This window comes from Clavelina lepadiformis, chromosome 8 (assembly GCF_947623445.1).
Source record: "Clavelina lepadiformis chromosome 8, kaClaLepa1.1, whole genome shotgun sequence".
In the NCBI taxonomy this organism is placed as follows: Eukaryota; Metazoa; Chordata; class Ascidiacea; order Aplousobranchia; family Clavelinidae; genus Clavelina; species Clavelina lepadiformis.
The window spans coordinates 17,805,171-17,832,965 of NC_135247.1; the positions used below are offsets into that span (position 1 = coordinate 17,805,171).

Sequence of the window (27,795 nt, forward strand, 5' to 3'; positions counted from 1 at the left end):
GCAAAAGTCAGATTTTTTAATTGCTATTTTGGGATTTCTGAAAGTTAAATAGTCTACACGATGCTTTTGCAATTAGCCAGTCCAAAAAAAACCAGAATCAAAAACAGTAAGGTCTTATGTTGTACTTATGTATTTCATTTCTGAAGTTGTAGCAAACGTCATTGGAAAGCTTTCTTCAGTCGCTTGTGTTCCTTGAGTCTGACCGCGTTGATTTTGATGAAACCTTCAGCGTCGTGTGGCTCATAATTGCCAGCCACGTCCATGCTGACCAGCTCTTCGTTGTAGAGCGAGTAGTCGGACTCGCGACCAGTGATGTAGACGTTGCCCTTGTATAACTTGACATTGACCTTGCCCTGGACATTCTCTTGACTTTTATCGATGCAATGACGAACGTACTCGCATTCCGGACTGTACCACATGCCTGGGATCAATATAATTAACAAAAAACACTTATATCTGCTTTGTCAACGGTTGCTTACCCTAAAATGTCATTTGGAGCAATAAACTTTCAATCAGTCATCATAACTATCCAGGTCGACTGATCGGAAATAAATTTACACAGAAAATTGTAAAATTGTTTTGTTAGTTGCTCGCAAAGCTTTTCTCAATGCATCTCACCATTGTAGACTTGGGTGCAGAATTGTACGGAAAGTGCTTGCTTGACTTTGCGGACCTCCCTGTCCATTGTGAGGAGCTCCAGGTCCTCATGCGCCGCCAGTAGGACGGTTCCTGCCGGAGTTTCGTAAACTCCCCGGGATTTCATCCCGATAAATCGATTTTCGACGATGTCAATTCGCCCCACACCGTGAGCACCTCTGCACAATGTAAATATATTTCAGCTACGTCACACTCTCATATTATGAGGTAATAATTAAAGTTTATGTCTAAGTAACTTACGCTACTTTATTGAGATAAGTGAACAAGGCCAGTGGCGAGTCTTCGACGTGACCATCATCCACATTGGTGACCTTTACCGGTACCCCCCGCTTAAACTCGATCGTCAGATAGACTGGGGTATCAGGGGCTTTTTCAGGGTCACAGGTCATCCGGTACATATCTTGCAAGGGCTTGGTGGCGGGGTTTTCAAGCATTCCTGCCTCGTAGCTGAAGTGAAAGCAAAAATGATTTTGTTGGTTTTAGTTTTCTGGAGATTAGAAATTCAAGCAAAAGACCGAAGCACACGTTCAATTTGCTGAGTTGAGAGAGGGTTGAGAGAGAGAGAGAGAGAGAGAGAGATTTCAATGGTTGAGAGAGCTGTGGTGTTAAAAGATCAACTAGTAGCCTACAAGGCTACACGACCAACTGCCACTTGCGATGACGGACAAATGCCCTCTTAAAGTGTATCAGTAAAATTCTTACACGACAAAAAATTACGGTCTGCGCTGTTGTGTAAATGGTTATGTTGGACCTTCTGTTGGACTTTATACCTTATGTGCATCAAGTTATCATCCATACTCCAAGGTTGGTCTTTGGAGGCAGACACTGGAATGTTACGAGCTGCAGCGTAATCAAGTAACTCGCCTCTGCCTGGGAAGTTTTTTACAAATTCAGAGTCTCTCCATGGCGCCACCACCCGGACCTCAGGATTTAGTGCAAAGCAGGACAATTCAAAACGAATCTGGTCATTTCCCTAAAAACAATAGAAGTGAGAATCATTTCAACTTTGTTACGTTAAAATTCCACATCTTACAGCGTTATGAGGGAATGTTAATTCATACTCGAGTGGACAACACCTTGATTTGTGACGTCATTAGAATTAAACGAAAGTACAAATTTGTTTAAAATATTTACTTTTCCTGTGGCTCCGTGAGAAATCGTGGTGCAGGATTCCTTGCGTGCCGCTTCCACCATATTTCGGGCGATGCAAGGTCTTGCAAGTGCTGTACCTAGCGGGTACCTGTCCTCGTACCTTGCGTTTGCTTGTACGGCTGGCCAAATGAAATTCTCAACAAATTCTGTCTTGCAATCGACAATGTACATCTAACCAGGACGAGAAAAGCGAATAAAATTGTATTAAATTTTTCGTTATATCTAACTGATGCTGATGTATAACTTAGTGTGTAACGTATTAAAAATACGGACTAAATTATAGTTTTTAATTTAAGGCAAGTTTTTCATTTAATTATGTAGGTGTTGTGCTGCTTGGGCAATAATCATACATTCAAAATCAATTAAAAGCCAAACCTTTTTAGCTCCGAGCTTTAAAGCTTTTTCCCTCGCAGCTTCGAAATCTTCTTCTTGTCCAACGTCGGCCTGATGACGTAAAATTAAAAGATAAAATCGTTCTTGATAATAAAACAGATATCAATAATCCATACTCAAAATACAATTATTTAGTTGCATATAGTATTATTTGTTTGTTTTATGTCAATGAACATTAGTCAGAGTAGCTCAGTGATCTACATACCAGGAAGGCTATAACTTCATAACCTTGTTCTAAAAGCCAAACTAGGATGCAGGAAGTGTCGAGGCCACCGCTATAGGCCAACACTACCGTTCCTTTGGAAGGTTTGCTCATTTTTCTATTGAGTCGGATTTTTATGAAATCAATTTTCTGTCCGTTTAGACTTAAATTAAAATACGTTCCCTTTCAGCAGATCTCACAAGAACTAGCTAGAACTAACAATGCAAGGAATGAGAAACTAACAAACCACGACAGGCAGGTGACGTCAAGATGTTGAAACTGTATCTACCGTATCTGGCTTTAGCTGGATATAGACCTGAACCGTAACCACGACCCGTTACGATCTCTGCTGTTGTGTTCTCTTTCCGCACACTCACTGCGCTTCACTTGAGGGCAGTGAAGTGATACACAAAGCTCACGCTACACAATCACCAGCCAGCCAGCAAGAGCATGACGAGATCTGTATTTGCTTGAAGCACACTATAGCGTAATTTCTGCCAGCGGCAAAATCAACACAACGTATCCTTGACAGGATATACGTAAACTGGTGTTACAACCACAGTGGCGTGACTGGTAGCAAACACGTCTGTGATAGGTTGTAGATGAACACTGGATACTCATTCGTAAAAACGTCTATATAATTATTGTCGCCTACTATTAATTTATTCAGTTTGTCAAGTGACGGTTAACGACTGTTAATTCTTTCGTTCTTGCTACTGTATCTAATTCTGTAATTCTTTAAACAAAGGATGTGTATTGTTAACTTTTCCGACAAACTGAAACTAAAAACTGATTTGTTGGTTGCTGATAAACTGATTCCAGATAGCAGAAAACTGACGCTACATTTTTCGTCCACTTTACTTGGTTTTAGTTAATTTAAAATCCAGTTGATGAGTCCATACTCCATAAAGACATAAAATGACTGATACATAGTATAATAACGGTTGCAATGACTCAAATTTAGAGACAATAACTTCAAAAAAGACACAAAATATCTAGTATGAAATGCCTCAGTAAACCAATGGAATCTTGTAATAAATCTTATTACGAAAACCAAACGCAAACTAGCACGTCGTTTATTTTGAGGACTTTGCATGGTTGAGCAGCCAGTTGAAATTTCTTCTCACATATCAACCAACCAACCCCAGAACGTTCATTGTTAGCAAATTGCTGAGTTTTCGATCACGGGTGGCTTGTAAGGTCGATGATGTTTTTCAACAAGCGTTTCAGTTCTGTCGAAAAACAACTGGTGAATCTCGGTAACGACAAATGCGACCGTATTTTGGGCATTTAGGTGCATGTGTGAGATAGTTTTAGTAGAACAATTCTCTATCAATCACTTTTTTTGTTATTTGCGCGATGAAAACAAAAAATCGCTAACTTACTAACTGAAACATTCGCTAATGCACGGAGAAAGAAGTGATAAAGTCTAAAAATGTTGAAACATCCATGAAAATACTGATGGTGTTAACTTGCCGATCACAGCTAGCACCAACAAACCCAAAAAACTGGTGTGGTTAAGTAAAGGGCTCCATGCCTTCATCTGCCGCCAGTGAGATGGACCCTGCTGGGTTTTTCACCGCTGTTCGCCGGACGCTATTGGCTCTCCTGCACAATATAAGTATATTTCAGTTACGTCACACTCTCATATTATAAGGTAATAAATGAAGTTTATGTCTAAGTAAACTTACGCGACTTTATTGAGATAAGTGAACAAGGCCAGTGGCGAGTCTTCGACGTGACCATCATCCACGTTGGTGACCTTAACCGGTACCCCCCGCTTAAACTCGATCGTCAGATAGACTGGGGTATCAGGGGCTTTTTCGGGGTCACAGATCATGACCAATGTTCGCCGGACACTGCGGGCTTCCCTGTACAAAGGTTTAATACATGGGTCACTGCCATGACGTTATGAAGCATAATAAATGAAAATTGTTTTCAAAATCCCTCAGTTATCCCGATTCCGCTATCCTCATTGATAACCTTAACCGGCGTCTCTCCCTTAAAATTCAACCACCAGGTGGACAGGGACTTTCCCGGGATCACAGGTCATCCACAACTGCGTCTGAGATGAGAGCTTGTTGAACGGTTTCTCCAACGTTTTTCGAGTCATCAGACGAGCAGTGTCAAGAATTTCAACTGCTGGTGTCAGACCGGTGAATACCGTACATCGGCATAAAATGCTACACGCAATTTCTTGAAACGTAGCGACACTTTTCATTGTTCTTATCGATCCATATAGTCTTTTATATGGAACATAAAATGAAGTTATGAAAAATCATTTTGTAGTTTCTGTAATTGTACGACTGCGCATTACCAATAATACAGCTGCTGTGTAAAAAGTGCAGTCATACGCTTATTTCATGCTGCAAGGTCTGTACTTGGTGCAGCAGACATAGAAATATAACAAACTGCAGTATATTCATGTTGGTTTCTTTTGTTTGTAAAGTTGTGCGGTCGACAACGTTTAAACACATTATTCCAGTTTACGAGTTGTTGACAACCTCGCAAGTCAAAAATATTTGTTTTGTACGATCAGATTCGAATGACAATAATCAGCAAACAGAATGAGTAATCAGAAATCAGCCTATTAGCGAACAACACAAGCAAAGTAGTCTCGAATCAACACTTCAGCGAGCAACAAAATTTACGACTTCGCTCAAACAAGCATAATCACCTCGTGTGACCAGAGCTTAAATTATTTGGGGTGTTAGGGAAAACCCCTGGTATAGGACTTTTCCATTGCGTCAAAACCCGGATCCCAAAATTCTTAGCATAGCAGGACAACTTGAACAAATCTGGTTGTATCTTAAAGAGAAACGCTGCAAATATCAACTCAATTTTTTCATTTTATATGTTTGTTTCTTGACGACATCATCGTTAAACCAAGCACTTAAACGGTATTGCCATACGTATCTTCCCTGTGGGGCCGTGAACAGAATAGCGTAAATGCTATTGCCATTCGTTTTAAGCATTGCAAGGTATTGCGAATGACGTATACCTAGCGTGTACCTGTCTTTGCACCTTGCGTTTGCTCGCACGGCCGGCAAAATGAAGTCCCCTCTTGAAACGAGACTCATCTTGCAGTCAATAATGATTCCCTAATCAAAGTTAAATGAACGGTAAACGCATAATAGTTTGCATTGGACGAAAGACAGTGGCCTCATTAAGGGGACTAATACGCTTTCGATTCAATTCTGTCATATCATAAGCTGAAACTATCAGGTAATAAATAAAAATTGAAAATCAATAAACAAAATTCTTTTATCTCCAAGGAAGCTTTTTCCATGGTAACCTCGACGCTGTCATCTTGTCCAATGTCAGTTTAATGAATAAAAAAACAAAAGATAATGTCGTGCCTGGGAACTTAAGCAAATGAAGTAGATCGCGCACGGAACTTTACAACTATCTGGATGAAATATTTGTTGTGCTGCGTGTCCACAAACCACGTGGTCAGAGTGGTTTGTCATATCTACTTATCATGAACGTAACGACTTCATAACCTTGCTCTAAAAGCCACACCAAAACGCAGACTGTGTCGAGGCCACCACTATAGGCCAAAATCACTGTTCTTTTGAAAGGTTTGCTCATTTTACTTTTTAAAATGTTTACACTGTAGTTGACAGATGTTTCTTTCAACAGGCACACCGTACACGTAGATAAAATGTACTAAACAACTACAAAAGCAAGAAACAACAACAGTCTAGCAAAGACAAGCAAGTATGAATCAAGAAAAAAAGTTATTCAGAAAACGCTTTCCTTGACTGCTAAAAAGCTTAACATTCTTTGTTTGATTCGCGTTTCGAGCGGCACGAAGCGATACATTGCCATTATAAATCATTCTGCAAGAGCAAAGTGCGAACTTGGGCCACTTGAAGCATGTCCGCCAAGATTCCTTCGACGGCAACACCAACAAAGCTTGCCGTCGACAGGAAATTTCCAAAGTAAAATATCTTTGCGGTGAACTGGTGTTACGGCCACACCGGCATGTTAGCAAAACAATGAATGTTTTGTTTTACAAACATTGTAGAAACGTATTTGGATCAAGTACAATGACTGGCAGTGTGTTAGGCGGGGTAACGATTTTCAGTTTTGCAATTCTTTTAACGATCGTGTCGTTTGCAAACGTTTTCAACAGTGAGGAACTAGCAGCTGGTTTGGTTGGTTATAGTCAAGCTGATATACCAAAGATTACAAAACTGACACCACAGATTGTAATTTTCAGGTTTATTGATTTTTGCCGATTTACAAACCTTGCGATTGATCCTCAGAAACAATCAGTGATTGAAAAGCAGTAGAAGAAGCAGAAATGGTTAAAAATAACACGAGATAAAAAGACACACCAGGTAAAACAATTCGGTAAATAAAGATTTCTTTACAATAATTTTGCTACGAAAAACCAAATGCCTACTTGCAATACACGTCTTAATAGCGGAATGTTCCTAAACTTGTTAGCGATCAAGGAAGTTGCCTGGTTGGGGAACCAAGATTTCTTTTTATAAATCGACCGACTGCATGACACCAAATACGCGTAGTCAGCAACTTTTTTTGAGTTCGCCGCGCCCACATGGAAGGAACGCCGCAGAATGTTTCCGAGTTTTCTCGTTGTTTTATTTAATCGAAGGCGTTAGGATACGGCATTTAGAGTATTTGTATATATGTATGCTTATCACTGTTTTAGTAGACCAATTTCTTTTTTACCCGGAAAACCATTCACCTGTCAAAGCCGGAGATGTTCTGTTAAAGGTGGATGTATTTTTAGCAACGGGCGATTCAGCATTTACTTCGGCGCTAAGGCTGCGACCTTGGATCAAAATAACCGTCACAATGACCGAACTAGATTTGGGCAACTTTGGGTGTTCAATTATTAATTACTTGTGTGTTCGTTGTATATAGTTACGGTGTTATAATATTATAACCTTATGTCCAAGTAGATCTTTATTCAAGGGGAAATAACTCGACCATAGCAATTAAGTCTCAGCTTTTTCCTCAAGGAAAACGTTGTTCTCCACATTCAGCTTTTGACGCCATTTTAACTTGCATTGTGGCATCACAAAGGAACCAGAAATATAAAAAAGTAACAAAAATAAAATGACGCCGAATGCGATGACGCAACCTCTGATTGCGTAGTAAAGGCTTCCAAGATTCGCGTTGTTCGATTCGCCAAAACTACCATTGTTGGGTATTGTTACGTTGTACGATGACGTAGTGTTGGTCGTCATGACAATCAGTATGATCTAAAAAAAAGAAAATAACTGCAAAATGAACCAACTACTGTCTACTGCAATATAAAGGACCTGTGGTTGTAAAAAGCCAAACCACTGATATATTTTACTGCAAACTTTACCAGTTATATTTGTTCCTTATCTATCCAGGTTAGTGCTGTACTTTTCTGCTGCACACAGTCAATGGAGAAAAAGGAATAACACGATACGATCTTTGGTGTAGCCTACTTCTAAAAATTTTTATTGATTTTTTCGGTAAAGCTTCTAAATGGTAAATAAACTTACCCGTTAGATGACGTTTTTCTTTAAGGTAGACCTAATTGTTGGTTTTTCTTTTTAATTGACTTTTTTCACAGATAAAACTCAAAATCTACTTCGATGCTTCTTCGTAACCAAGGATATAAAATCTTAGGCTAAACAGTTTTCTAAGATCGTTCCATGACTGGCAGTTTATTCATATCTGCAGAATTGCACTACTGCACTACTTGGCCAGCCATCACCTTATAATTACCCCCTTGTGTTCTAGCGGCATCGCTACTTACGATAAATGCAATCAATTATTATTGATGCCCCCGGTAATTTAGGATTCAACTTAGTTTCTGTCAAACGATCGCACGAGCTTTAAGTGGTAAAAGCAAAATCTGCAGCCCGCAATTAATTGCATGGATTGACGGTCGAACAAAAATGTTTGATTAAAGACCATATGGGACCATTTAATCATTAAGAGTTATGAGTAAAGTCGGTAAGTCCCTAATACAGCTCAAGGAAGTACTTGTAATTTATATTGTTTGTTTGAAAAGGCTTTAAAGATTTTGTTGAAAAATCTCAACGTGCAAACGAATGTGACTTGAGAAGAATAATATCTTCAAGAATTTCACGTATATTGGTGCCCTTCTACATTTGACCCGAGAAAGCAAGAAGCAGCGATTTCACCGTGTAAAATTTCACAAGTTTTATGCCATAGTCATTGGAAAGCTTTCTTCAGTCGCTTGTGTTCCTTGAGTCTGACCGCGTTGATTTTGATGAAACCTTCAGCGTCGTGTGGCTCATAATTGCCAGCCACGTCCATGCTGACCAGCTCTTCGTTGTAGAGCGAGTAGTCGGACTCGCGACCAGTGATGTAGACGTTGCCCTTGTATAACTTGACATTGACCTTGCCCTGAACATTCTCTTGACTTTTATCGATGCAATGACGAACATACTCGCATTCCGGGCTGTACCATAGCCCTAGGAACGTAAGTTACTTAATAATACCCTATAGCTTTCGGTACTATATTTTTTCATTATATTTCACATATTAAACCTATTCTGTCGTAAGTTTAGCAACCGATCTAGCATTAGCATTCTAGGTAAATGTTTCACTTGGTGACGCCATAAATTGAAGTTATTTGACTATCACAAGCATCTCACCATTGTAGACTTGGGTGCTGAATTGTACGGAAAGTGCTTGCTTGACTTTGCGGACCTCCCTGTCCATTGTGAGGAGCTCCAGGTCCTCGTGCGCCGCCAGTAGGACGGTTCCTGCCGGAGTTTCGTAAACTCCCCGGGATTTCATCCCGATAAATCGATTTTCGACGATGTCAATTCGCCCCACACCGTGAGCACCTCTGCACAATGTAAATACATTTCAGCTACGTCACACTCTCATATTATGAGGTAATAATTAAAGTTTATGTCTAAGTAACTTACGCTACTTTATTGAGATAAGTGAACAAGGCCAGTGGCGAGTCTTCGACGTGACCATCATCCACGTTGGTGACCTTAACCGGTACCCCCCGCTTAAACTTGATCGTCAGATAGACTGGGGTATCAGGGGCTTTTTCGGGGTCACAGGTCGTCCTGTACATCTCAGGTAAGGGTTTGTTGGCCGGGTTCTCCAACATTCCACCTTCGTAACTACAGACGAAGGAATAAAAGTTAACCAATCTGTTCAAACTGCTGCATCGCACCTACAGCCTCACGTCCTTTTAGCTTAAGTACCTTATGTGCATCAAGTTATAGTCCATGCTCCATGGATTCTTTTTGGAGGCAGACACTGGAATGTTACGAGCTGCAGCGTAATCAAGTAACTCGCCTCTGCCTGGGAAGTTTTTTACAAATTCTGGGTCTCTCCATGGCGCCACCACCCGGATCTCAGGATTTAGTGCAAAGCAGGACAATTCAAAACGAACCTGGTCATTTCCCTAAAGACAAAAGAAAACGCACAATCAATTTCAGTTTCATCGTGTTAAGTTTATTCTATTTTATTCAATTGTAAACGTTTGATTTTACTGAAAGTTATTTTACCAATTAATTGATTAATATTTACTTTTCCTGTGGCTCCGTGAGCAATCGTGGTGCAGGATTCCTTGCGTGCCGCTTCCACCATATTTCGGGCGATGCAAGGTCTTGCAAGTGCTGTACCTAGCGGGTACCTGTCCTCGTACCTTGCGTTTGCTTGTACGGCCGGCCAAATGAAATTCTCAACAAATTATGTCTTGCAATCGACAATGTACATCTAACCGAAGATGGAAAAGCGAATATATTGGTGTCATACTATTTGAGGTTAACGTAAAATGCATTTTGTGACTGTATTAGGTTGTAATCAAAAATATTTCAGTTTGAATCGACTCTTTACCTAATGTGGTTGGGCAATGATTATACATTCAAAATGAACAACAAGCCAAACCTTTTTAGCTCCGAGCTTTAAAGCTTTTTCCCTCGCAGCTTCGAAATCTTCTTCTTGTCCAACGTTGGCCTGATGACGTCAAATAGAACAAAACACCAATGTTACCTGACAACCAAGCCTATATAAGCAATGGAAACTATTACAACAATACTGCTTAATTGCGCTGTATTTGTGTCGACCTAATCACATCGAGTAAGTTATAACTTAGCTCATCACATCTACACATACCATGAAGGTTATAACTTCATAACCTTGTTCTTGAAGCCAAACCAAGATGCAGGAAGTGTCGAGGCCACCGCTATAGGCCAACACTGCTGTTCCTTTGGACGGTTTGCTCATTTTTCTATTGAGTCGACCTTCAGTTAATAATATAATCTCTTTTGCGTAGATCTGGTGCTGAATTCAGCAAGAAACAGAAAATTGTAAAGACACCAAGTTGAGCAATTTCTCATGCAACTACTATGCTCATGCAACTGTTTGGAAACGTATTCTATCTTGCGTGAACGTTGAATGAACCTAAAACGTGTAAATAGAATTATTATTTTCTGTGATAATCTCCTCCACCTGCCAAGTATAAAATCGTCGGTAAAAAGATCGAGAGATCCATGCCCTCAGTCAACCTATAACCGCGTTATACTGTAGCTCATGCTGTGACAGGAAAACCAGCAAAACGCGTTAAAACGGGAAATGTAAAACGGAAATATAGACTGACATCTGTGTGAAGAGCTGTTACCGCCAGAAAAACGTTTACAGCAACAAACGTGCTCAAGTATGTTGGCCTTGGTTGCTTTGAAATTGTGAGAGAATTTGTGAAGATACGCAGTGATGTTTCATTTAATGTTTCAGCAAACTTATTTTTCAATTGTACACTATTACTATACAATGTGCATCAACTTCAACGTTCAAACCGAACCCATGTTTTTGCTATATAATTTGCTTCATACTTGCACATAACTCACACTTACCAACCAACAAAAAGGATTGCAAGATTTAGCAAGGGTTGCGTTTACGCAACAAACATCGGGCTACAGTTCTCCCCATAGTAGAAAAAGCAGCAGAAGGCGTCGAAAATGGGAAATGTGAAAAGGAAATGCGGTCTCTTGGTGCTGGTGGCAATGTACTGGGACAACGTGGTAATGTTTGGTTTTTGTTAATAAAGACGCTTGTAAGCAAGATGTGAGATGCAAAATGCTTTAAGTGTAGTAGCTTATGTTTTGTTGTCTATGCTATTGCAAACGTGGGCGCTACGTGGTACAGAAAGTGTCAGATTGATTTTAGTCGTTGGCAAACTGCTCCAACATTGAGCAATTACAACAGTTGATTTAGTTGGGCGCAATACAACATTTTACAAAATTGTTACTACAGGTTATGCTCAGTTTTGTTGATTCTTGCTAAGCTATGAACACGACGACTGTTTGAAGGATATTCAACCACTGAAGTATAGGAGCCGGGACTATGTAGAAGAGGTTGACAGAAACTTTGTCGATTTTTTTTTTGTTTCTTGAGCACGTCTGAAGTGTGTAACTGCGTACTGGAAACGTTAAAACAAAACGACTGTAGGGCACCAGCGTCGACCAATCGATTAAAAAGCACTACAAGCCTAACTTTGTTCTATCTTTGAAAGAAATGAAAACGGTACTTTCCCTCACTCGAGATAGTATTTGGCTTTCTTTGAATGAGACCAAGTGGCCACTTGAAGCGCAGTTTGCTAAATCAAATTGCCTTCTAAATTGTCTGGCACATTTCTCAGGCGGGTTAAGCCCTTTATCGACCATAGGAGGTCACTACACCTGCTTCTTAAGATTCCTTGGCTAGAAATTGAAACCAGTTTAAAGAAAACTTCCAGCACGCACGCGTTGGTTACATGACGCTGCGCACTTGCTGTTGGAGATGCTTTGATTGAAGTATAATGTAATTTTTCTAATGAAACCGACTAAATGTTTTGTTAAAACCGGTTCAAGGATCTGCTGTAGCGCGTGTCCACATTCCCAGAATAGAAGATAGATAGCGCATAAAACAATAATAAGACAGATAAGACAAGTCATTAGAATTTCAGGACGATGTTACGGTGCTGTATTGAAACTGATTATTCTTCTTATTGGGAAGCCATTATATTTATAGGATGCAACAAACAATGCTGTAAACTAACGTCAAAATAACACTTTGTTTAAAACTATTTGTCGTTTAATCGCAGTTTTCTCTTTCATTTCAATATTTAGCAGTGAGAAGTACCCAGGATGGGAAATGTCAACGGTACAGCAACAGTAGGCAAGATAGTGACGCTCGGTGGCAAACGGCACAGCCACAAAGAGAGCACAAAGCCGCATAAAATAAAGCCACGCCGTTCCAAATCTAAAACACTTGCAGCAAGTGAAGATACGAAGTCCGCACTACAACAGGGAGCAAATATTAACGACCGAGACGACAAATCAAGCAAACAACGTACAGAATCCAATACAGAGGACATCAAGGATATATCCAAATCTACACTTACTCCTTCACTAAATACCAACAATCAAAATGACACAAATGTAATAGCAAAACCAAACATGCAATCTCTGTACTGTGCAAACAAACCGAAACAAACTGACATGAAGACCATGGAAACAGTTGAAAAAAGAGATAAGCAGCCATCCTTGAAGACATCGGATGAGATGAAGAAGCCAAAGATGAATAAAAAGATGCCGAGAATCCTCAATTGCCAAAGCTCCTCCACTGATTTCGCGTCCAGTTTCTCCAACTTGAGTTTGAAGAGGTTGCTCCGACCGAAACAAAAGGACCGCAAGGTGGAACGCGATTGGGAGCGAGAAGAAATGCGGTGAGAGGACAAACTGAGGGTTTTGTGATTAAAAACATCGATTATGTTTTCACATATTTACATCTTTGCTAATGATAAAAAGCTTATTTTAGGGCCGTTATAAACATTTAATATTGTCAAAAAGTCTGATTTTTAACGACTTTGCATATTAGATTCCTTGTAATTATATCTACGTTGCCGTCATATTCACCTTTGATAATCACACTCAGTATTAGGATGGAATATGAAAAAGCTGAGACTCAGATAAGAAACTCGGTAATGGACGAGCAACGAGCAAAGGCGCAGGCCCAATCCTGGAGATCTCGCCTTGAAAAGTTGACAACAGAACATCGGGACCGACTCTTTAAACAGGCCGACTCTCTGCACTCCAGACTCCGTCAGGCGGAGAAACTTCTCACGTATCACGAGGCTCGAGCAAAGCGACTTCATGACAAAAACAGTCAAATGAAAGGTTTTCAAATTTCATCATACAACGCTGTTACTGTCAGCTTTTCTACGTTAAAATATTTCTTAAATGTTTTGCAAGATTCATGATGTAATATGTAGGCTACATGAATGGTTAACCTGTTTTCTAGATTAAAATTGCCATTGCTTTCTGATTTAGTAGTTACGTTTTATTCTATAGACTTGATCAACAGCGTGAAAGAAGAAGCCCGTTCACTTCGGGTTGAAGGTGAAAAGAAGCGTGTGGCGAGTCAGCGAAAGTTCGAAGAGAAATTCTCGGCGATGGAGCAGCAGCTGGTCAAGTTAAGAGAAAAAATAAAAGAGGCTAATTTAAAGGAATTAAGTAAAGGTTCAATGTTCTCGCATAAATCAAAGAGACAACTCCCGACTGAAAAGTCAAACCAGGTTGCATTTGTCGCCTCTCTGCGCCCCGATCATTTTCAACAAAATCAACCGGGCAGAAAAATCAACTGTGCTACCTCCCCGCGATGTGGATCTTATTCCCGGTACTCTAACTTGCCCCCTTCAACGTATTACCCCAAGACGATTGCACCAGCTAGAAGCTTATTACCTGCCCAAGCCTATACCCCTAGCTTCTATCCTCCACACCATGAAACAACTAGGACCATAAACCGGTATACTGCCTATTCGGACAAGAACTGTCGCTCATTTGAAACAGACTGTTTTCCCGCTGCGGTACCTGCCGTACGGCAACCGGTACAAGTAGCAGAACACGTCACGTCGACTTCGCCACAGCGTTCAAGTTATCTGCCGACTTACACTTCACAAGAATATGTCGTCTTGTCGAATCCGAGAAAGCGGTTTACGCCAGTGGTGGTGAAGTCTCCTGTACCGGTAAAACCGGTACAGATTCACGAAAGTGTGCCGGTGCTGGAAGACGAATTTATAAAGACATCACTTCCCCTACCATCCACCGGTGTACCTTTGAAACGGTTCGCTCATCATTCCTCCAGTACCGGCTCAAAAAGATGTGATTTTTCTCCGCCTTCCAGATACACCAACTTTTCAAATACCTCGAGAAGAAGTCACGCTCACGCCGAATTATTTAACAGAAATTCTGGCTGCTTTCATTGTAGTTGTTCCGGCCACGAATCTGCGGCAAGCGAACCGCTCCGACCGGTCACAATGGTTTTTCACAACCAAGCTTACAGTAAGCAGAGGAAATGTAACTCTAGCTCAATACCTAATTGCAAAACAAGTACACGACAAAGCCGCCCAACTTCAATTCTAAAACCAAGTGCTCCCATATATGAAGCTGACCATGGGATTCCCACCGACTGTGCCAAGCGGTTAAAAACCCGAACCACGAGACGGCGCCCTGGGTGCACACAATCAACTCTGCTTTCGTCGCCAGGTGACGCAAACACGTTAACATCTGACGACGATCTCCTGAAAGACGTCGGGAGCTCTTACAGCGCTCTTACCAGTTCCGTCGGTTCAGGAACGACGCGACAGAGCACCCGCGGGATCGAGAGCTCTCTTGTTTCGCCCAACTCCGTGAAGTTAGTCAACGATTGCGAAGACGTGACGTCATTGTATAATGACGTCATAAAAAGAGATCTCGAGACGCTTTCTTCAAACGAATCAAAGAAAAAGATGGTGAACGCAGGGGAAGGCGCTTTTGTTACACCTGGGTAAGATTAGGCTCAGGGGAATCCCGGTCCCTGAAATTATTTTTGCTCTGTGTAATTTTAGGAATAGTCTATCTTTTCAGAACAAGTGCTAATAAGTCAAAATTCAAAAGTTAAGCTTTTGTGAAAATCATTTTATTATCATTTTTTCAAATACCACTTGTGCTCAATGCCTTAATCTAATCGCGTGTTCAGTGAGGATGCTGCAAGCAACCAAGATATACTGTCATGCACCATTGCGTCCGATATTGTAAAAACATCTTCAGAAACATAATGACGACTTCCATTAAGCCTCGTTGTCGTTGTGAATATAATGGGAGAATTCTCTTTCAGATCATCGAGGAATTCAGACCAGAATGGATTAAGACAAGTAAAAATTAGAAGCGAACCAACTTCTCCTTATGACATCATAAGCAAAAAGAAGAAGCCATCTTTACGTTCCAGGAACCAGGGCTACAGAATCTCTACAAAATGATGATGTGTTCGTTTCGCTGCAATCGCCTTTTTCGTTGTTCTTTTTTCTTGAACATTTATTTCTTCTTTGTAAAAATAAAAATAAATCTGATTCACTCTGTTATCTTTCAAGTCACGTGACAGTGAAGGTCTGATGAGCGCAAATGACGACGTGATGCTGCAGATTCTGTGGTTTTCAGGTTTCCAAAAACAACCCGTGTTGTTCTCCTGTCCCGTTCACATCATGTCTAAAATATACCGATCTTATCCAATAACAACAAACACGGCTCTTTGCTAGTACTTAGCTGGTACTTACCAGGGAAAACACGCAAACCAACTTCAGAACATCTGCTTTAGCTCTACGTAAATGTACGATCATCATCATTATGTATTGGGCGTGTGAATTTTGCAACGGAACAACCACATTTCACGGAATCAGTTTAATCAACAAGGTGTTTTTGATGAGTTCAGAAGAATATTTTAAAATGAAGGTTTCGTGTCTTTGTCGTGGCTAAGTAGCAATGTAATGTGCAAAACAAGTTATATGATGTAGTGCAAAGTTATAAAAAAAACACAAAATGTCATCCGAATGATTCCATAAATATCAGTTTATTCATTTATTCTGGCAGAGCTGTGGATTGGTGTTCGTTTAAGGCAAAGTTATTACTGCCTTCTCTACTTAAGTTATCGTCCTTTCGTCTAGCGGACACTTTGTCTTGTTTGCGCAATCCGCAAGGTAGCAGCCGAGCACGCCAATTCTTGAAAGAACAAACAATGGCGTACGTGCTTAGCGTCATGTTAAAGTTATAGCAGAGCCAGGTAACAATAATACGGTCGTGAAGCAAAGCGTCAACAGTCGCGACTCCTAAACCAATTGTAAGATCGGAAATGACGCAAACTGCAGCGCTTAAAGAGAGCCGCTTCGCCACGATCTACAAGAATAAAGAAAAATAGTTAAGGAAAGAAGCAAACCTGTTTTCATCCCAAAGTGGGCAAAAAAACAAATTCAGTCATTGCGTTTGCGAGAAACTGTTTGAAAATCAGACGCCGGTAAACAGCCGGAACACATTTGTCAAAAGCATGTAACTGTAATTCGCCAAAAAAGAAATCATATTTCACTCCTCAGCAAACGTTGGCGCATTTTTTCTGTCAATAAAATGTGACGATGTTTATGACGTATTTTCCACCACGAGTGAGAGTCAATTGATAAGAACATTGAACAAAAACATCACTTATTGAGATTAGATATTAAGCTGTGACCTAGATTTACTGGAAAACATCCCCACAAACAATGTTGACAAATTAGTCAAACCCACGTCATAATGGATCGGAAATGTTACGTGTCTAGTTTTTTCGACGAAGTCTTTTCAAACAGTTTTTGCACAAAGAGATTCAATTTGTTTATTACGAAAATTCATCGAACAAAATCATTCACCTTTATCCTTCCAGATTCCTGACGTTGTTCGTCATTGATGACGTCATTTGAATGATTACAACACAAACCGTATTGCCGCTTGAGAGGGTAAAGGATCAGTCCTAGCAGCGAAATCTGAATGAAAACGGTTCCAAAAAACGACGCCCCAATTATGGCAAATTGAAGGGACCCCATTGCCGGCTCCCTGACGTAGACACAACCCATCGGAGAGTCTTTTAACACCAACCCCGAGTATACCAGCCCCGTAATTGCTGCCATGGATACGAACAAGCCTACCAAAACTGAGATGTTGAAGATTTTGAGCGGGGGGTTGTGAAAATGTGTTTGAAAGCGACGTTTTTGTACAACAACCATTGCCTCGCCCAAAGCATAAGATAGACGGCCAAGATATTACAGTTGTTAAGCCCTGTATAGAGGTATTGATACGCTGAGCACACAGCCGGTGATCCTTTGCCGAAGCTGAGCTCAATTTGCAGGGCAGCGCATCTTAGAAAAGAGAAGCCCGCCGCCAAAATACACATCGGGTTTCCTCCAAAAAAATAAGCGACCTTCCCGAACTTTCGACGCCTCTTAACCTTGTTTGGTGGTGTGCGGTTGTCAGTCGTTTTCCTGCCTTCTCTTAGCTCGTAGCTGAATAGAACAAGCACTAAGTAAACATTTGCTGTCAATATTAGAGCCCATATCACTTGCTCTGCTACGTATTGCACCTTCAAACTTGTGGGGTCTAATACAGCAGCTTCAGTGTAATTACGTCTTGAGGTATTCATTGTTACGCAACAATCACAAGTGTTGAAAGGGATAGTTTACACGCTCCATATTGTTTCATTCGGCTTAGTCATTGCAAAAATACGTTATTATGACGTCATTAATGATTTGTTATAATATGATTTCAATGCAAATGTTGGATGCTTTTAAACCACAAATCATGCAATTTAGCTAGGCTGCTGTCGATTACATATTTAAGCAAATGTTATTATAAATGGCATCGATTAATTAATTATCATATCAGGTTTTTATCAGGTGCGTAATGAGGTTTTGCTACTTTCAGGCAAGTTTCCATTTGCATCACCTAACACTCTTAGGCCTAATGCCAGATTGTTTCCTTTAAACCAAGTTAATATGCAATGGTTGAAATTCCACATTTTCAGGTTTCTGTTGCCCAAGAAATAAAAACCTATTTAGTCACGTAACTACGACGATGCAATTTTGATGAAAAGTGACCATTTCACTGCAAACACAGTACGTCACAGAGCACATTGTTAACCATAGACGGTTAGGCTAGCTCAGATGAAAGAATGCGTAAAAATTGGCTTTAGTTTTTTAAGTTTATTTAACGTCAGATTTAAATTATAAGACAGATCTAAGTTAGGTTAAGGTTACTACGTTTTATCTTTCTAGTCAATTCAACAAGGGGCCACGAAAATATGCTTCAAACACGCAATTTTTTCCGGTGAAATAGTGACTCATACTGCAATTATGACTTATTGTAAGCAAACAATGGTGTTTGTATGACACAACAAACGGATATGTAATTAAAAGCTTCTCCAGTCATTACGAATATGACGCAGTTATAGACAAAAATCCAATCATGTATGACTAAAGTTACCAGCATTCATACGACATAGAGACATCTTGTCTCATATTCTGTTATAACTTCAGGCTTTTTACGAAATATGTCAAGGAGATGGCGCCGTCAAAATATGGTAAAAAGCTGACTACGCCACCTAGGGATTGAGTGTTTGAGTGATAAGAGTTGAAACGTGTGACGTCATCCTATATGCTGGCATTGCAAAACCTTCTGTTTCATTTTTGACTTAATTTTGCCAAAGTAAAAAGATTTTGCAGTTTTTTTACGATGCTAGAATTGTCGCTTTGAGCACAATTATTTAAAAAGAAATGTCCGAAAGAGTTTAAACTGGATGGCGGGTGCAGTTGGCTTTTTTAAAATGGATACAACTTTCTCACAACTCTGCAGTAACTCAGATACACATCGGGAGAAAGTAAATCACGCAAATACACTTGGGATTATGTAAATAACATGTAAACTAATTACAAGCTCGCCAAGTGTCTCGCAAACCATACATGACAAGAATGTGTAGGTCGTTGACTTCTACTGTGTGGTTGCTGTCGCTGTTTATGGGAAATTAGCTCTTTGCAAAATTCTCCTGTATTTTTGTCCGGGCTGCGGGAAACAAAACCGAACCGACGAAAACAATATGTTCGTTGCTGTACAGCACGTTTCGCTGCATAGGTATTTCGTCATAATTAATATCGCGCCACTTTGTTTTGATCGTATATGCCGTCGTGTTCATATGACGTGAATCACGCATACCATGGAAAGCGTTGCCATGGAAACTTTACGTTTCCGCGCTCGAGGGCATTTGACCACGAGGTGTCACAAACGAAAACACTTCTTCGGGTAAATTTGCCTCCAAATTACGAACCCTGTTCTGTCGCCCTCACTTGGCGGCATCGGCATAAAACAACGAAACTAAACACAGACATTTCGTGGAAAAGACGAAAAAGCTGATTGCGCCGATTTTTCATGCACCTGTGAGTTTGGAAGCCGCCGTCCACTTTCGGAACCGGCAGTGGGAAAAATGAAATCATCATTTTTCAGCGAAATTTAGCACAACATGTCACGTATGGAAAGCACTCAGTTTATGCTGATTGCGCCATAGCGGTTCTTGTGTGGCTGCTTTGATCACTTGTACACTTACAGCAAAAACGGCTTTAGGTTTGTGTGTTTTGTACCGCACTCTTGCTGTAACAACAAGCTCAATATCATGTTATAGCGCCTGCAGCGAACTGCGTTAAACTCAGAACGATAACCCGTTAACAAGCCCTTGTTTGTTCAAGCGTGAAAACGGGTCTAGTCTTTGGTTAGACTTGCAAATACCGGTACACCAGTATTTTACAGCCCTTTGTACATTGGAGACAAAATCGCGTGCCGTCTGCATTGTTTTGCCTTGCTACAGAGTTTGCCAGAAGAAAACAAACCTGACAACTTCAACAATTGCAAATAAATGTTGCACAAGTTCTATCGATTGAAAAAGCGATAACCAGCCTTGTACAAACGCGCCATCATATTTAGTTTGCTTTATTTAGGCGCTTTTAGGTGCGTGTGCCAAAAATATCTTTTTAAGTGTTAGGCAAACACTGGTTCACTAAGTCAGCAATCTATTCGATAAATGTTTAATTATAATGCAGCCGGCGTTTTAGTTTGCGCATCAAGCAAATATCAATTTCAAATATACTTTATCAGATACGCCTATAGGTAACTTTAGGTCATTAATCCCACATCTAGTACCCAAAGCTTTAACTTTTCACTAGAGATCAACAACTACTGGTTGCCAGTTTTATTCTGAAGTGTGATTTTAATAACAATTGATCTCTCTGAAATGATATTTACTATGCATTCAATATTCATTGAGGAATACGTCATAGAATTCAAGCAAAACAAGAAAGTAGTGAAAACTTTTTTGCTGAGCGAAAGCGTTTAAAATCTTGTCTGCAAACGCAAACATGTCTGCGCCAAGTTGCCGCTCGTAAAAGCAGATACCGGCCAATAAACCGTTACCAGAAGTGGTAAAATTGTAGGTAAAATTGTAACGTGAACTCAACTGCCTCGGTTCCCTCTTTTCCCGTGTTTGTCGCGTCATGGTGAGAAACTTAAACTTTATGTCGATAACGCGATTGAATTACCTCTCCCCCATATTTGAACATGTGTATTTGCAGCCTTTCTGCTCAATGCAACCAACTTAGCTCGTCTGTGGCTTCCATTGAGAGGGAAAATCCTTTCAACATTGGCAGTGAGCCACCACAAAAACACGGAACGAATTGCAATTATTTTCTTAACTTTACCCCAACAAAAATGTCTTAGACATTGCAATTTTGCGGCTTAATGCTATACTGCGCAGAGCTTTGCGCAGAGCTTTGCGCAAGATGCTCGTGAGATCTTGCACCTTGCGACAAACACCCGGCCTTGTGGAAATACAGTACACGGAGGCGTAATCGTGATTAAAGAACGTGGGTTTGCAAAATTCTTTGTGTACTTTGCCCTCAACACTCAAACAAAGGGTATCTTGCAAAGGACAACTTCCGATATTCATTCTAGTGACCTCTGAAATGGTTCTGACTTGTAAGTGGACAAATTGTGAAGTTTTGCTGAAGACATGTCATGTATGTCGGCGGATTGTCTGACTGTGTTTAGTGAAACGTGTCCAATCAGCGAAATTAGTGCATTTTTACATGATGAAAAACACAATTGGAATAGCGTATCGTATTAATTGTTATTAGGCTTAAATAGTGGTTACAAGCACGGCATAGCCTATATCTCTTGTAATAGCACTTCTAGAATCATGTCACACATGACGTGATATCATTCCTAACGACATTCTCATCGAAATGGCCTCAGAGTTCCCAAAACTTTCGGAGTTGTATAATTATGACACAGATTTATCGTTATATGATCACCGCCTTGCTCAGAACGGAAAACATTCAGCAACGTGACGTTAGTCTCAACGCAGCCTGCACGGAGCTGGTCGCGACCTAAATTAGAAGCTGCAAATTATCTCTTGGAATAAACGCTTTGAATTAATGTAAGCCTTGACTTTTTCCGTATTTAGAATCGTCAAGTACACTAATGAATGGTATGTTATGTCTTTGTGGGTGTGTATGAGTGTGTGGTTCGCTTTTACAGGACAGTACGCTCATAATATGCGCTGTTTACAGGATAAACGTGGCGTCGAAATCGTTGTTTTCTGCAAAAAAAGCTGGGTCAGGGCGAAATCCTGCTGGATCATGGCAGAGAAAAATAGGTTCCGGTCGTTTACCTTTTGACTGGCTGTAAACGTGCTCTTTTTGTTTGGGACCACTTGTGACGGAACAATTCTCATTACTTATGGTAACATTACTGTTTGTTTTCATTGCATTTTCTGCATTGCTGGTAAATATTGTTTGCAATAAAATGGCATTATCAGCGATGGGTATTTTAATGTTTTAGTGGTTTTCACAGGAAAATTTAAGTTGTTTACGTCCTGTTACATTTTGTAAAGTTTATATCTAAATGCAATAAAATTCAACGTACTGTGATTACTTTCAATAACGCATGTTAAGTTGCCAACTTGGCGGGGTAGAATTCTTAACTCACAGATTTAAAACCGTTTATCTCCAACACAAATAAAAGAAACTTAACGCCAACGCCGGTTGTCGTTTTGATGTGTGACGTCATAAAAGTATTTATATACGTATCGCAAGCCTATCTATAATTAGTAATTAAGTTCATGACGGCCGACGTGTGTCAGATTGGGGATTGCCGTGAAAATGTTTTGATGGGTCGGTAATAATCCGACATTCTACGTGAGACTTGATTGTACACAAGCCAGAAAACAATGGAAGTTTACAAATACAGAGCAATAATAGGCTATCTGCGTTCGATTGATCGCTCAACAATAACGCCTTGCAAAAACTTTAGTGGCCATTCAACCGTGTTATCTGGTGATGTATGAAAGCAAGCAACCATACAGGAAGATATTGACCTTCATTTTAAGCGCTTTGAAATACGAACTTAGGGCTTAGCATACTGTATAAAACGCATTACAGTATTATAAAAAAGTGGCTACGGTTTCATTTTATGACTTTGTTTCATTTTATGAAACCACGCATCACGAAACAAGAAATATTGACTACCCTTTTCACTGGGAAGTAAACTTGACAATTCACCTATGACGTCACAACTTCACAAAGACCGATGTTGTTTTGCTGCGAGCCGAATGAACTTACTGCAGCGATAGTTGACCTTTCTTAGAGCAATTCAACCTATCCACTCTCCAATTTAGGTTACAATAACGCCAGTGCGAGTAGATGTTCAAAAACCAGCTGATTCAGGCATTTTGCAATCATCAAATGACGTTGTATGGTGTCCCGGCTAAATCACGCCAGTCTGAGCAAACAGTATTCGTGTCCTAAACTGGGTGTTTTATGTCAACTCGTTTTGAACTTTTTGGTTCGTTTACTTTGCCTTTTCAGCGTCGCTACCTAAGTTACTGGCAGATTTTTGACATAATGCTGACGACACAGAAAGTAAAGCAGTAGCTAACAATAAATCACATTTAGTGTTAAACACCGGATAGTGTATTTTTTGCAGCAATATGTTGGAATAAAAACAATTTCGTATAGAACACAGTAGAACCAGTGAACTAAGAAATGGGTGAATGTACAAACAGCACAAATATAACAAACAACGACACCTTTGTTCGGTAAGAAAACCGAAAATTCAGAGAAAGCAAATTTTTAACATGCACCATCTCTCTGGTCCTAGTGCTCCCGAAATTATTAAACAACAAAAAAATGATAATAACACAAGAAAATGGTGTTGATTACTGCTGGAAAATTACACCATAATCAGAAAATGAATGTGAACATCTTGATGTCAGCTGCTGTTCTTTGAAGAACATCAGCAAAGACATAGGTAAATGAAACCAAACGGAATAGGCATTCATCGGTGGAACCTATCTATGGTACACTCTCTAAGAAATGTATCGACACCTTAACCACGGGTACTGGCTAGCAAAAGACAAAAACGGTGCAGGATGATTAAGTCGAAAAATACGGCAACACTGGAAAAAGCGGTACACTGTACCAACACCTTGCTTGTGGAGTGGTTATATCAATAAAGAAAAGGGCAAAAACGAAATTGATTGCAAAAACAAGATTATTTTGGGACAAGCGCTGTACTTCTGGCAACGGGGCCCAAATAACGGGCAAAGCAAAGTTCTTGATGCGGGCACAATCACTGGTTAATTTACAGCAACAGCTTGCCTGAGTCTTCCATATAAAACTTCCACTGCCTAGCATATGACACGGTCTTGCATGTTGGAAGGTCTTTTAAGTCGATCTATTTTGCATGATTAGGCATGTAGCCTTCGATTTCAAATATTTTGTCTATGGCATGCTTCACGTCGTAAACGATGTGATCCGCTTTCGTCATGGTCTCGGTATAGGGGAGATCCCGGTGTCCGTGGTCAATGATGCATCTCGCCTTGTCACACATTTCAACTGGGACCGGTGAGACACTGGCTTCCAATTCGTCCCTGTTAACTGGTGTGGGCGAGTTAGGCTTGCAAGGTGTGTCCAGCGTCGGCTTGTAGACGCCAGTGCAAACGAGTAGCGAAGTGCACCTGCAAAAAGCAATTATGTTACTGGCTGTTACCACAAGCTATGATGATTCATTCTGCGCTCAACCTGGCTAATTTCAACCTCTTCCTGGACTTTTTAATAAACAACTTGTTAAAGGTTACAGCAATGTCAGTTCGTCTACAATAATGCAGACGTGTCACTGAGTGTTGTTAAACATAGCGTCCATTTTGCGAGAAATCGCTCGAGAACGCTGATCTCACAATTATGTATTTATGACGTCACACTTATTCCCACCTCTTGATGCCTCGCACGTTTGTGATGTCACCATGGAGAGCAAAGTGGGAGTCGGTGCCGTTGTGAATTTCCTTTGGAGCGTCTTGGTCTTCTTTCATTCGGCGAAGTTTGGGCGACCTGCGATTTAAAACGAACACGTTTACTGACTTGAAAGGACGCAAAACTAGTATAATTTTTGCCCAAAAATCGCGACTTACAAATTCGAAAGATATTCGCTCTTTCGTTTCTCGATTTCACTTCGCTTTTTGCCCAAAAATCGGTTGAACATATTCGCGCCGTAAATGTCAGTCAGCGGATTGTCGCTGTAAAATATCAAAACATATTTTATACAAAAAGCAAAACGACCAAAAAAACAGATTTTGACAATACGGTACTTCTGACGTCATCCGTACAGGCAACCTACATAAGACACCATATTTTTATCTTTTAATACCCGATAGCGTAGACTGTGTCTAATTCTGGAATGTTCATTCCGGTCGCGATTTCTTCAATCAGTTTCTGCGAATACTCGTAGGTTATTTCGCTGGGTTTGCCAATCAAAGCGGTGTACTGCAATTCCTGGCCGCAAATTTTCTTGTAAAGATTTTCGAGACAAACCAAGAACGCTCCGTGTCCGAACCTGCCAGAATTAAGCCGGTTAGTGTAATTCAGACGTCACAATTAGTTTTATACGATCGTCATAAAGCCGTATTGTGACGCAACATACCTCGGTATGTTTGCCTTTGCCATCCACTGCAGGTCCATGTTAACAGCCAACACAGGGAGTTGTTTTCCGTCGAATACCGGCGGTTGGTTGGGTTTGCCGTTTGTGACCAGCACGTCTATGATTAACTGCAGGTTCGTCTCCCATCTTAAGGAAAATAAAATAAACCAATGACGCTTTAATCAGGAGACTTTGGACTTAACTTCAATGAGATATTATCTAATTAGAGGAAATATACCAACACAACATTTTTCTTTAAGAATTCTTCTCACCTAATAGGCTCTCCTAGAAGTACGATGGCTTCGATGGCTGGAAAGTTCTGGTCATCTTCGAGTTGGGACTGAGGCCACCTCTGACGGTCGACCCAATCCAAGTACGGGTAGGCCTGGCGAAGTTCTTCAATCGTTATGATCTTGTTAAAGCCCAAACTGTAATATAACGAATGCATAGCGGTCATTAGACTCTGCACGGTATGACGTAACGTGCGTTATTACGAGGGTACGGTATTTAAAATAAAGCCGGTAGGTGGAGCGGGAGTCGGAATTTTACCTCTTGGCCACTGAGACCGAGCCCCCGTCGTGTTCCGGCCCGGATACGAGGCACCATTTGTCGTGGAATTCGTGAAACATTTCCAGGGGCGTCTGGGACATCACCAGTTGGTCTGGGTTTACCTGTAACATTCAACAACAAATTATTATGTTGAAATAAAGGTAAAATTTGAGCTAGCTTAATAACTATTTCAAGAGCTGTGTACATCCTAACGTGGCGTCACAATACAGTCATCACTTACGTTGACGCCGAGCTTTTCGGAGAGAGTCGCAGCCTTGACTTCTCGAAGCCCGAATCCGTTTGTGCAGAAAACGCACGGGACGTTGAATTCGCGTTGTGTGTAGTCCATCAGCGATTTCAGGGCACTGGCCGCGTTTGGGATCGGAGTTTTTCCCCGGAGGAGAACCCCGTCGATGTCGAACATGACGCCGAACTTCGGCTTTGTATTGTCTTGCATCACACCCTGTCCAACGAAAATATTTGACGCCGTTAGCGAAATAAATCTTTAACAATCAGAAAAGTTCTTGCAAATTATTCGCATTGAAGTCGCAGCAGTAATGTTTTAATACAAGCTTTTTTGCGACTATTTGAGAGAAACAACTCGATCGGAAATACAAGTTAAGTTTTTCTATTTTAAACAGGGCCCTTTGAGACTGCATTGTGCCTTATTATTACAACACTACACGTCACATTGTGTATTTAAAGAAAAGGTGCATTAAGTTTCGTTGAAACGAGTTTGCTCCGACTAAACAGGCGCGCGTGAATTCACATTATTTTATAACAATGCCGCTTTGTTTCAGCAACAATTGAGTATGACTTGGTTACAAAAGATAAACAGTTCTAGACACTCGTGGTATTTTTAACTAGCTTAAATATCGGCCCAGTGTCGTCGCTTTCACAAAAAGATTTTAATAGCTATAAAACATTCTATATAACAATAGCGTCTGTGACGCAATAAACCGGCTGTGCTGTTCCGCTATTGGCTGTGGGTTGCAGAAAGAACTGGTCGGCGTTGAGCGAATTTTGCTGGTCGTTTTAACCGACACAGATTGGTTTCTTTTAAGCTTTTAAGTATGGTAATAAATATTACTGCTATTTCGCACTCTTGTTTTGAGTCTAGTGTGGAAGTACTCGCAACCACGCGATGTAACTGTTTTCTAGACCCCTGCTACCCTATTGTGACGTCTACATCGCTTTCATACAGCTAAGCGTTAAGCGTTAGACCCATATTAAATACGCCACCTTAAGTGGGAAACAGTTGAAACGGCTTTACCTCGCCAGATTGCTAGAATAAGAGCAAGTGCAGAAATATTCACATTGTCTTGTAAGCTAACTTAAAATATTCGTGCATCAGAACAACCTACCACGGAGTTATTGTTGTTGCAATCCATGCTTGCCACTGTTTTTTCTAATAACACTAGCGATGGCTCTGTAAAACGGGCGTGAAAAAAACTTGAAGTCTTCTTGGCAATCGTACGCAAATCAACACAATTACAGCTTGTACTTTGGCTATTACAAACGCTCGCTGCATAACAAAATCAATTGGATTAACGATACCAAATCGATGACTTTCCTACTACACAGTTAGGTTAAGCCTAAAAATTCAAAGGCACACCGCTCCAGCCAACGCTGCAAGCAACTGACGAGTCTGTCTTGTTGCGGCGTTGCCGTAGCCTATCGTAGCTTTCAAGTCGTGCAGGTAATTCGCCTTAGCTTGAGTTGTTCTTAGCTTGTGCTAAGCCTCTACTGACTGACCGTTGATAACAGCAAGGCGTTTTATAAGCCACAAGCTGTCAGCCATAATTGACTGCATCGGTTAAAGCAAGCGCTAAACGTTTGTAAACAGTTAGATGAACTGACCCCAACGCAAATTAAAAATTATAAGACTAACTCAGCGTTGAATAAGTAGAGCACGGTAAGCAAGGCGAGAGTTTACGCTTCACTGATTACGGCCATTCTGGGAAAAAAGAAACCTGCGGTGATTCTCTGGATATGACTAAATACGAACGT

General features: G+C 40.6%; 6 protein-coding genes and 2 long non-coding RNA genes across 14 annotated transcripts; 2 read left to right on the top strand and 6 right to left on the bottom strand.

Annotated features, from left to right (window-relative positions):
- Nucleotides 1-112: 112 nt before the first annotated feature.
- Nucleotides 113-2,856, bottom strand: LOC143468165 (argininosuccinate synthase-like). The gene is made up of 7 exons (XM_076965185.1): nt 2,408-2,856; nt 2,185-2,253; nt 1,792-1,980; nt 1,428-1,630; nt 898-1,104; nt 619-815; nt 113-421 (listed from the first exon to the last, which is right to left on the bottom strand). Exons 1-7 carry the CDS (start codon nt 2,516-2,518, stop codon nt 159-161), a joined length of 1,239 nt encoding a protein of 412 aa, XP_076821300.1. The 5' UTR covers nt 2,519-2,856; the 3' UTR covers nt 113-158.
- Nucleotides 2,857-3,244: 388 nt separating this feature from the next.
- On the bottom strand, nt 3,245-4,793 carry LOC143468167 (argininosuccinate synthase-like). Of its 4 annotated transcripts, XR_013118966.1 has the most exons (4): nt 4,096-4,791; nt 3,905-4,012; nt 3,790-3,833; nt 3,245-3,636 (listed from the first exon to the last, which is right to left on the bottom strand). XR_013118966.1 is itself a non-coding variant. In XM_076965188.1 (3 exons), the coding sequence occupies exons 1-2, from the start codon at nt 4,242-4,244 to the stop codon at nt 3,922-3,924; spliced, it is 240 nt and encodes a 79-aa protein (XP_076821303.1). In that variant the 5' UTR covers nt 4,245-4,793; the 3' UTR covers nt 3,245-3,636; nt 3,905-3,921. The 4 variants fall into 4 exon arrangements, 2 of the variants coding, with proteins under 2 accessions (XP_076821303.1, XP_076821302.1); XR_013118965.1 differs by having other exon boundaries at nt 3,790-4,012; nt 4,096-4,790; XM_076965188.1 differs by lacking the exon at nt 3,790-3,833 and having other exon boundaries at nt 4,096-4,793.
- Nucleotides 4,794-6,614: 1,821 nt separating this feature from the next.
- On the bottom strand, nt 6,615-8,118 carry LOC143469671 (uncharacterized). The gene is made up of 2 exons (XR_013119183.1): nt 7,915-8,118; nt 6,615-7,641 (listed from the first exon to the last, which is right to left on the bottom strand). It is a non-coding gene; the product is annotated as an uncharacterized LOC143469671 (long non-coding RNA).
- Nucleotides 8,119-8,472: 354 nt separating this feature from the next.
- LOC143469670 (argininosuccinate synthase-like) lies at nt 8,473-10,755 on the bottom strand. The gene is given in 7 exon segments (XM_076967434.1): nt 8,473-8,856; nt 9,040-9,236; nt 9,319-9,525; nt 9,610-9,812; nt 9,938-10,126; nt 10,298-10,366; nt 10,526-10,755. Coding segments are annotated over 7 exon segments (1,239 nt in total). The 5' UTR covers nt 10,637-10,755; the 3' UTR covers nt 8,473-8,593.
- A 1,686-nt stretch (nt 10,756-12,441) lies between these two features.
- LOC143469618 (uncharacterized) lies at nt 12,442-15,780 on the top strand. 2 transcript variants are annotated; one of them, XM_076967371.1, is made up of 4 exons: nt 12,442-13,115; nt 13,325-13,566; nt 13,741-15,214; nt 15,545-15,780. In XM_076967371.1, exons 1-4 carry the CDS (start codon nt 12,535-12,537, stop codon nt 15,684-15,686), a joined length of 2,439 nt encoding a protein of 812 aa, XP_076823486.1. In that variant the 5' UTR covers nt 12,442-12,534; the 3' UTR covers nt 15,687-15,780. The 2 variants fall into 2 exon arrangements, with proteins under 2 accessions (XP_076823486.1, XP_076823487.1); XM_076967372.1 differs by having other exon boundaries at nt 13,331-13,566.
- On the bottom strand, nt 15,707-18,646 carry LOC143469619 (uncharacterized). 3 transcript variants are annotated; one of them, XR_013119160.1, is made up of 3 exons: nt 17,100-18,646; nt 15,981-16,596; nt 15,707-15,912 (listed from the first exon to the last, which is right to left on the bottom strand). XR_013119160.1 is itself a non-coding variant. In XM_076967374.1 (3 exons), the coding sequence occupies exons 2-3, from the start codon at nt 17,451-17,453 to the stop codon at nt 16,282-16,284; spliced, it is 669 nt and encodes a 222-aa protein (XP_076823489.1). In that variant the 5' UTR covers nt 17,454-17,729; nt 17,807-18,646; the 3' UTR covers nt 15,707-16,281. The 3 variants fall into 3 exon arrangements, 2 of the variants coding, with proteins under 2 accessions (XP_076823489.1, XP_076823488.1); XM_076967374.1 differs by having other exon boundaries at nt 15,707-16,596; nt 17,100-17,729; nt 17,807-18,646; XM_076967373.1 differs by having other exon boundaries at nt 15,707-16,596.
- A 2,896-nt stretch (nt 18,647-21,542) lies between these two features.
- On the top strand, nt 21,543-22,084 carry LOC143469538 (uncharacterized). Its single transcript, XR_013119137.1, has 2 exons — nt 21,543-21,751; nt 21,834-22,084. It is a non-coding gene; the product is annotated as an uncharacterized LOC143469538 (long non-coding RNA).
- A 1,127-nt stretch (nt 22,085-23,211) lies between these two features.
- Nucleotides 23,212-27,331, bottom strand: LOC143469308 (haloacid dehalogenase-like hydrolase domain-containing 5). The gene is made up of 9 exons (XM_076966965.1): nt 27,150-27,331; nt 26,027-26,248; nt 25,786-25,907; nt 25,509-25,664; nt 25,240-25,383; nt 24,967-25,152; nt 24,731-24,835; nt 24,534-24,650; nt 23,212-24,280 (listed from the first exon to the last, which is right to left on the bottom strand). The coding sequence occupies exons 1-9, from the start codon at nt 27,174-27,176 to the stop codon at nt 23,998-24,000; spliced, it is 1,362 nt and encodes a 453-aa protein (XP_076823080.1). The 5' UTR covers nt 27,177-27,331; the 3' UTR covers nt 23,212-23,997.
- Nucleotides 27,332-27,795: the final 464 nt, after the last annotated feature.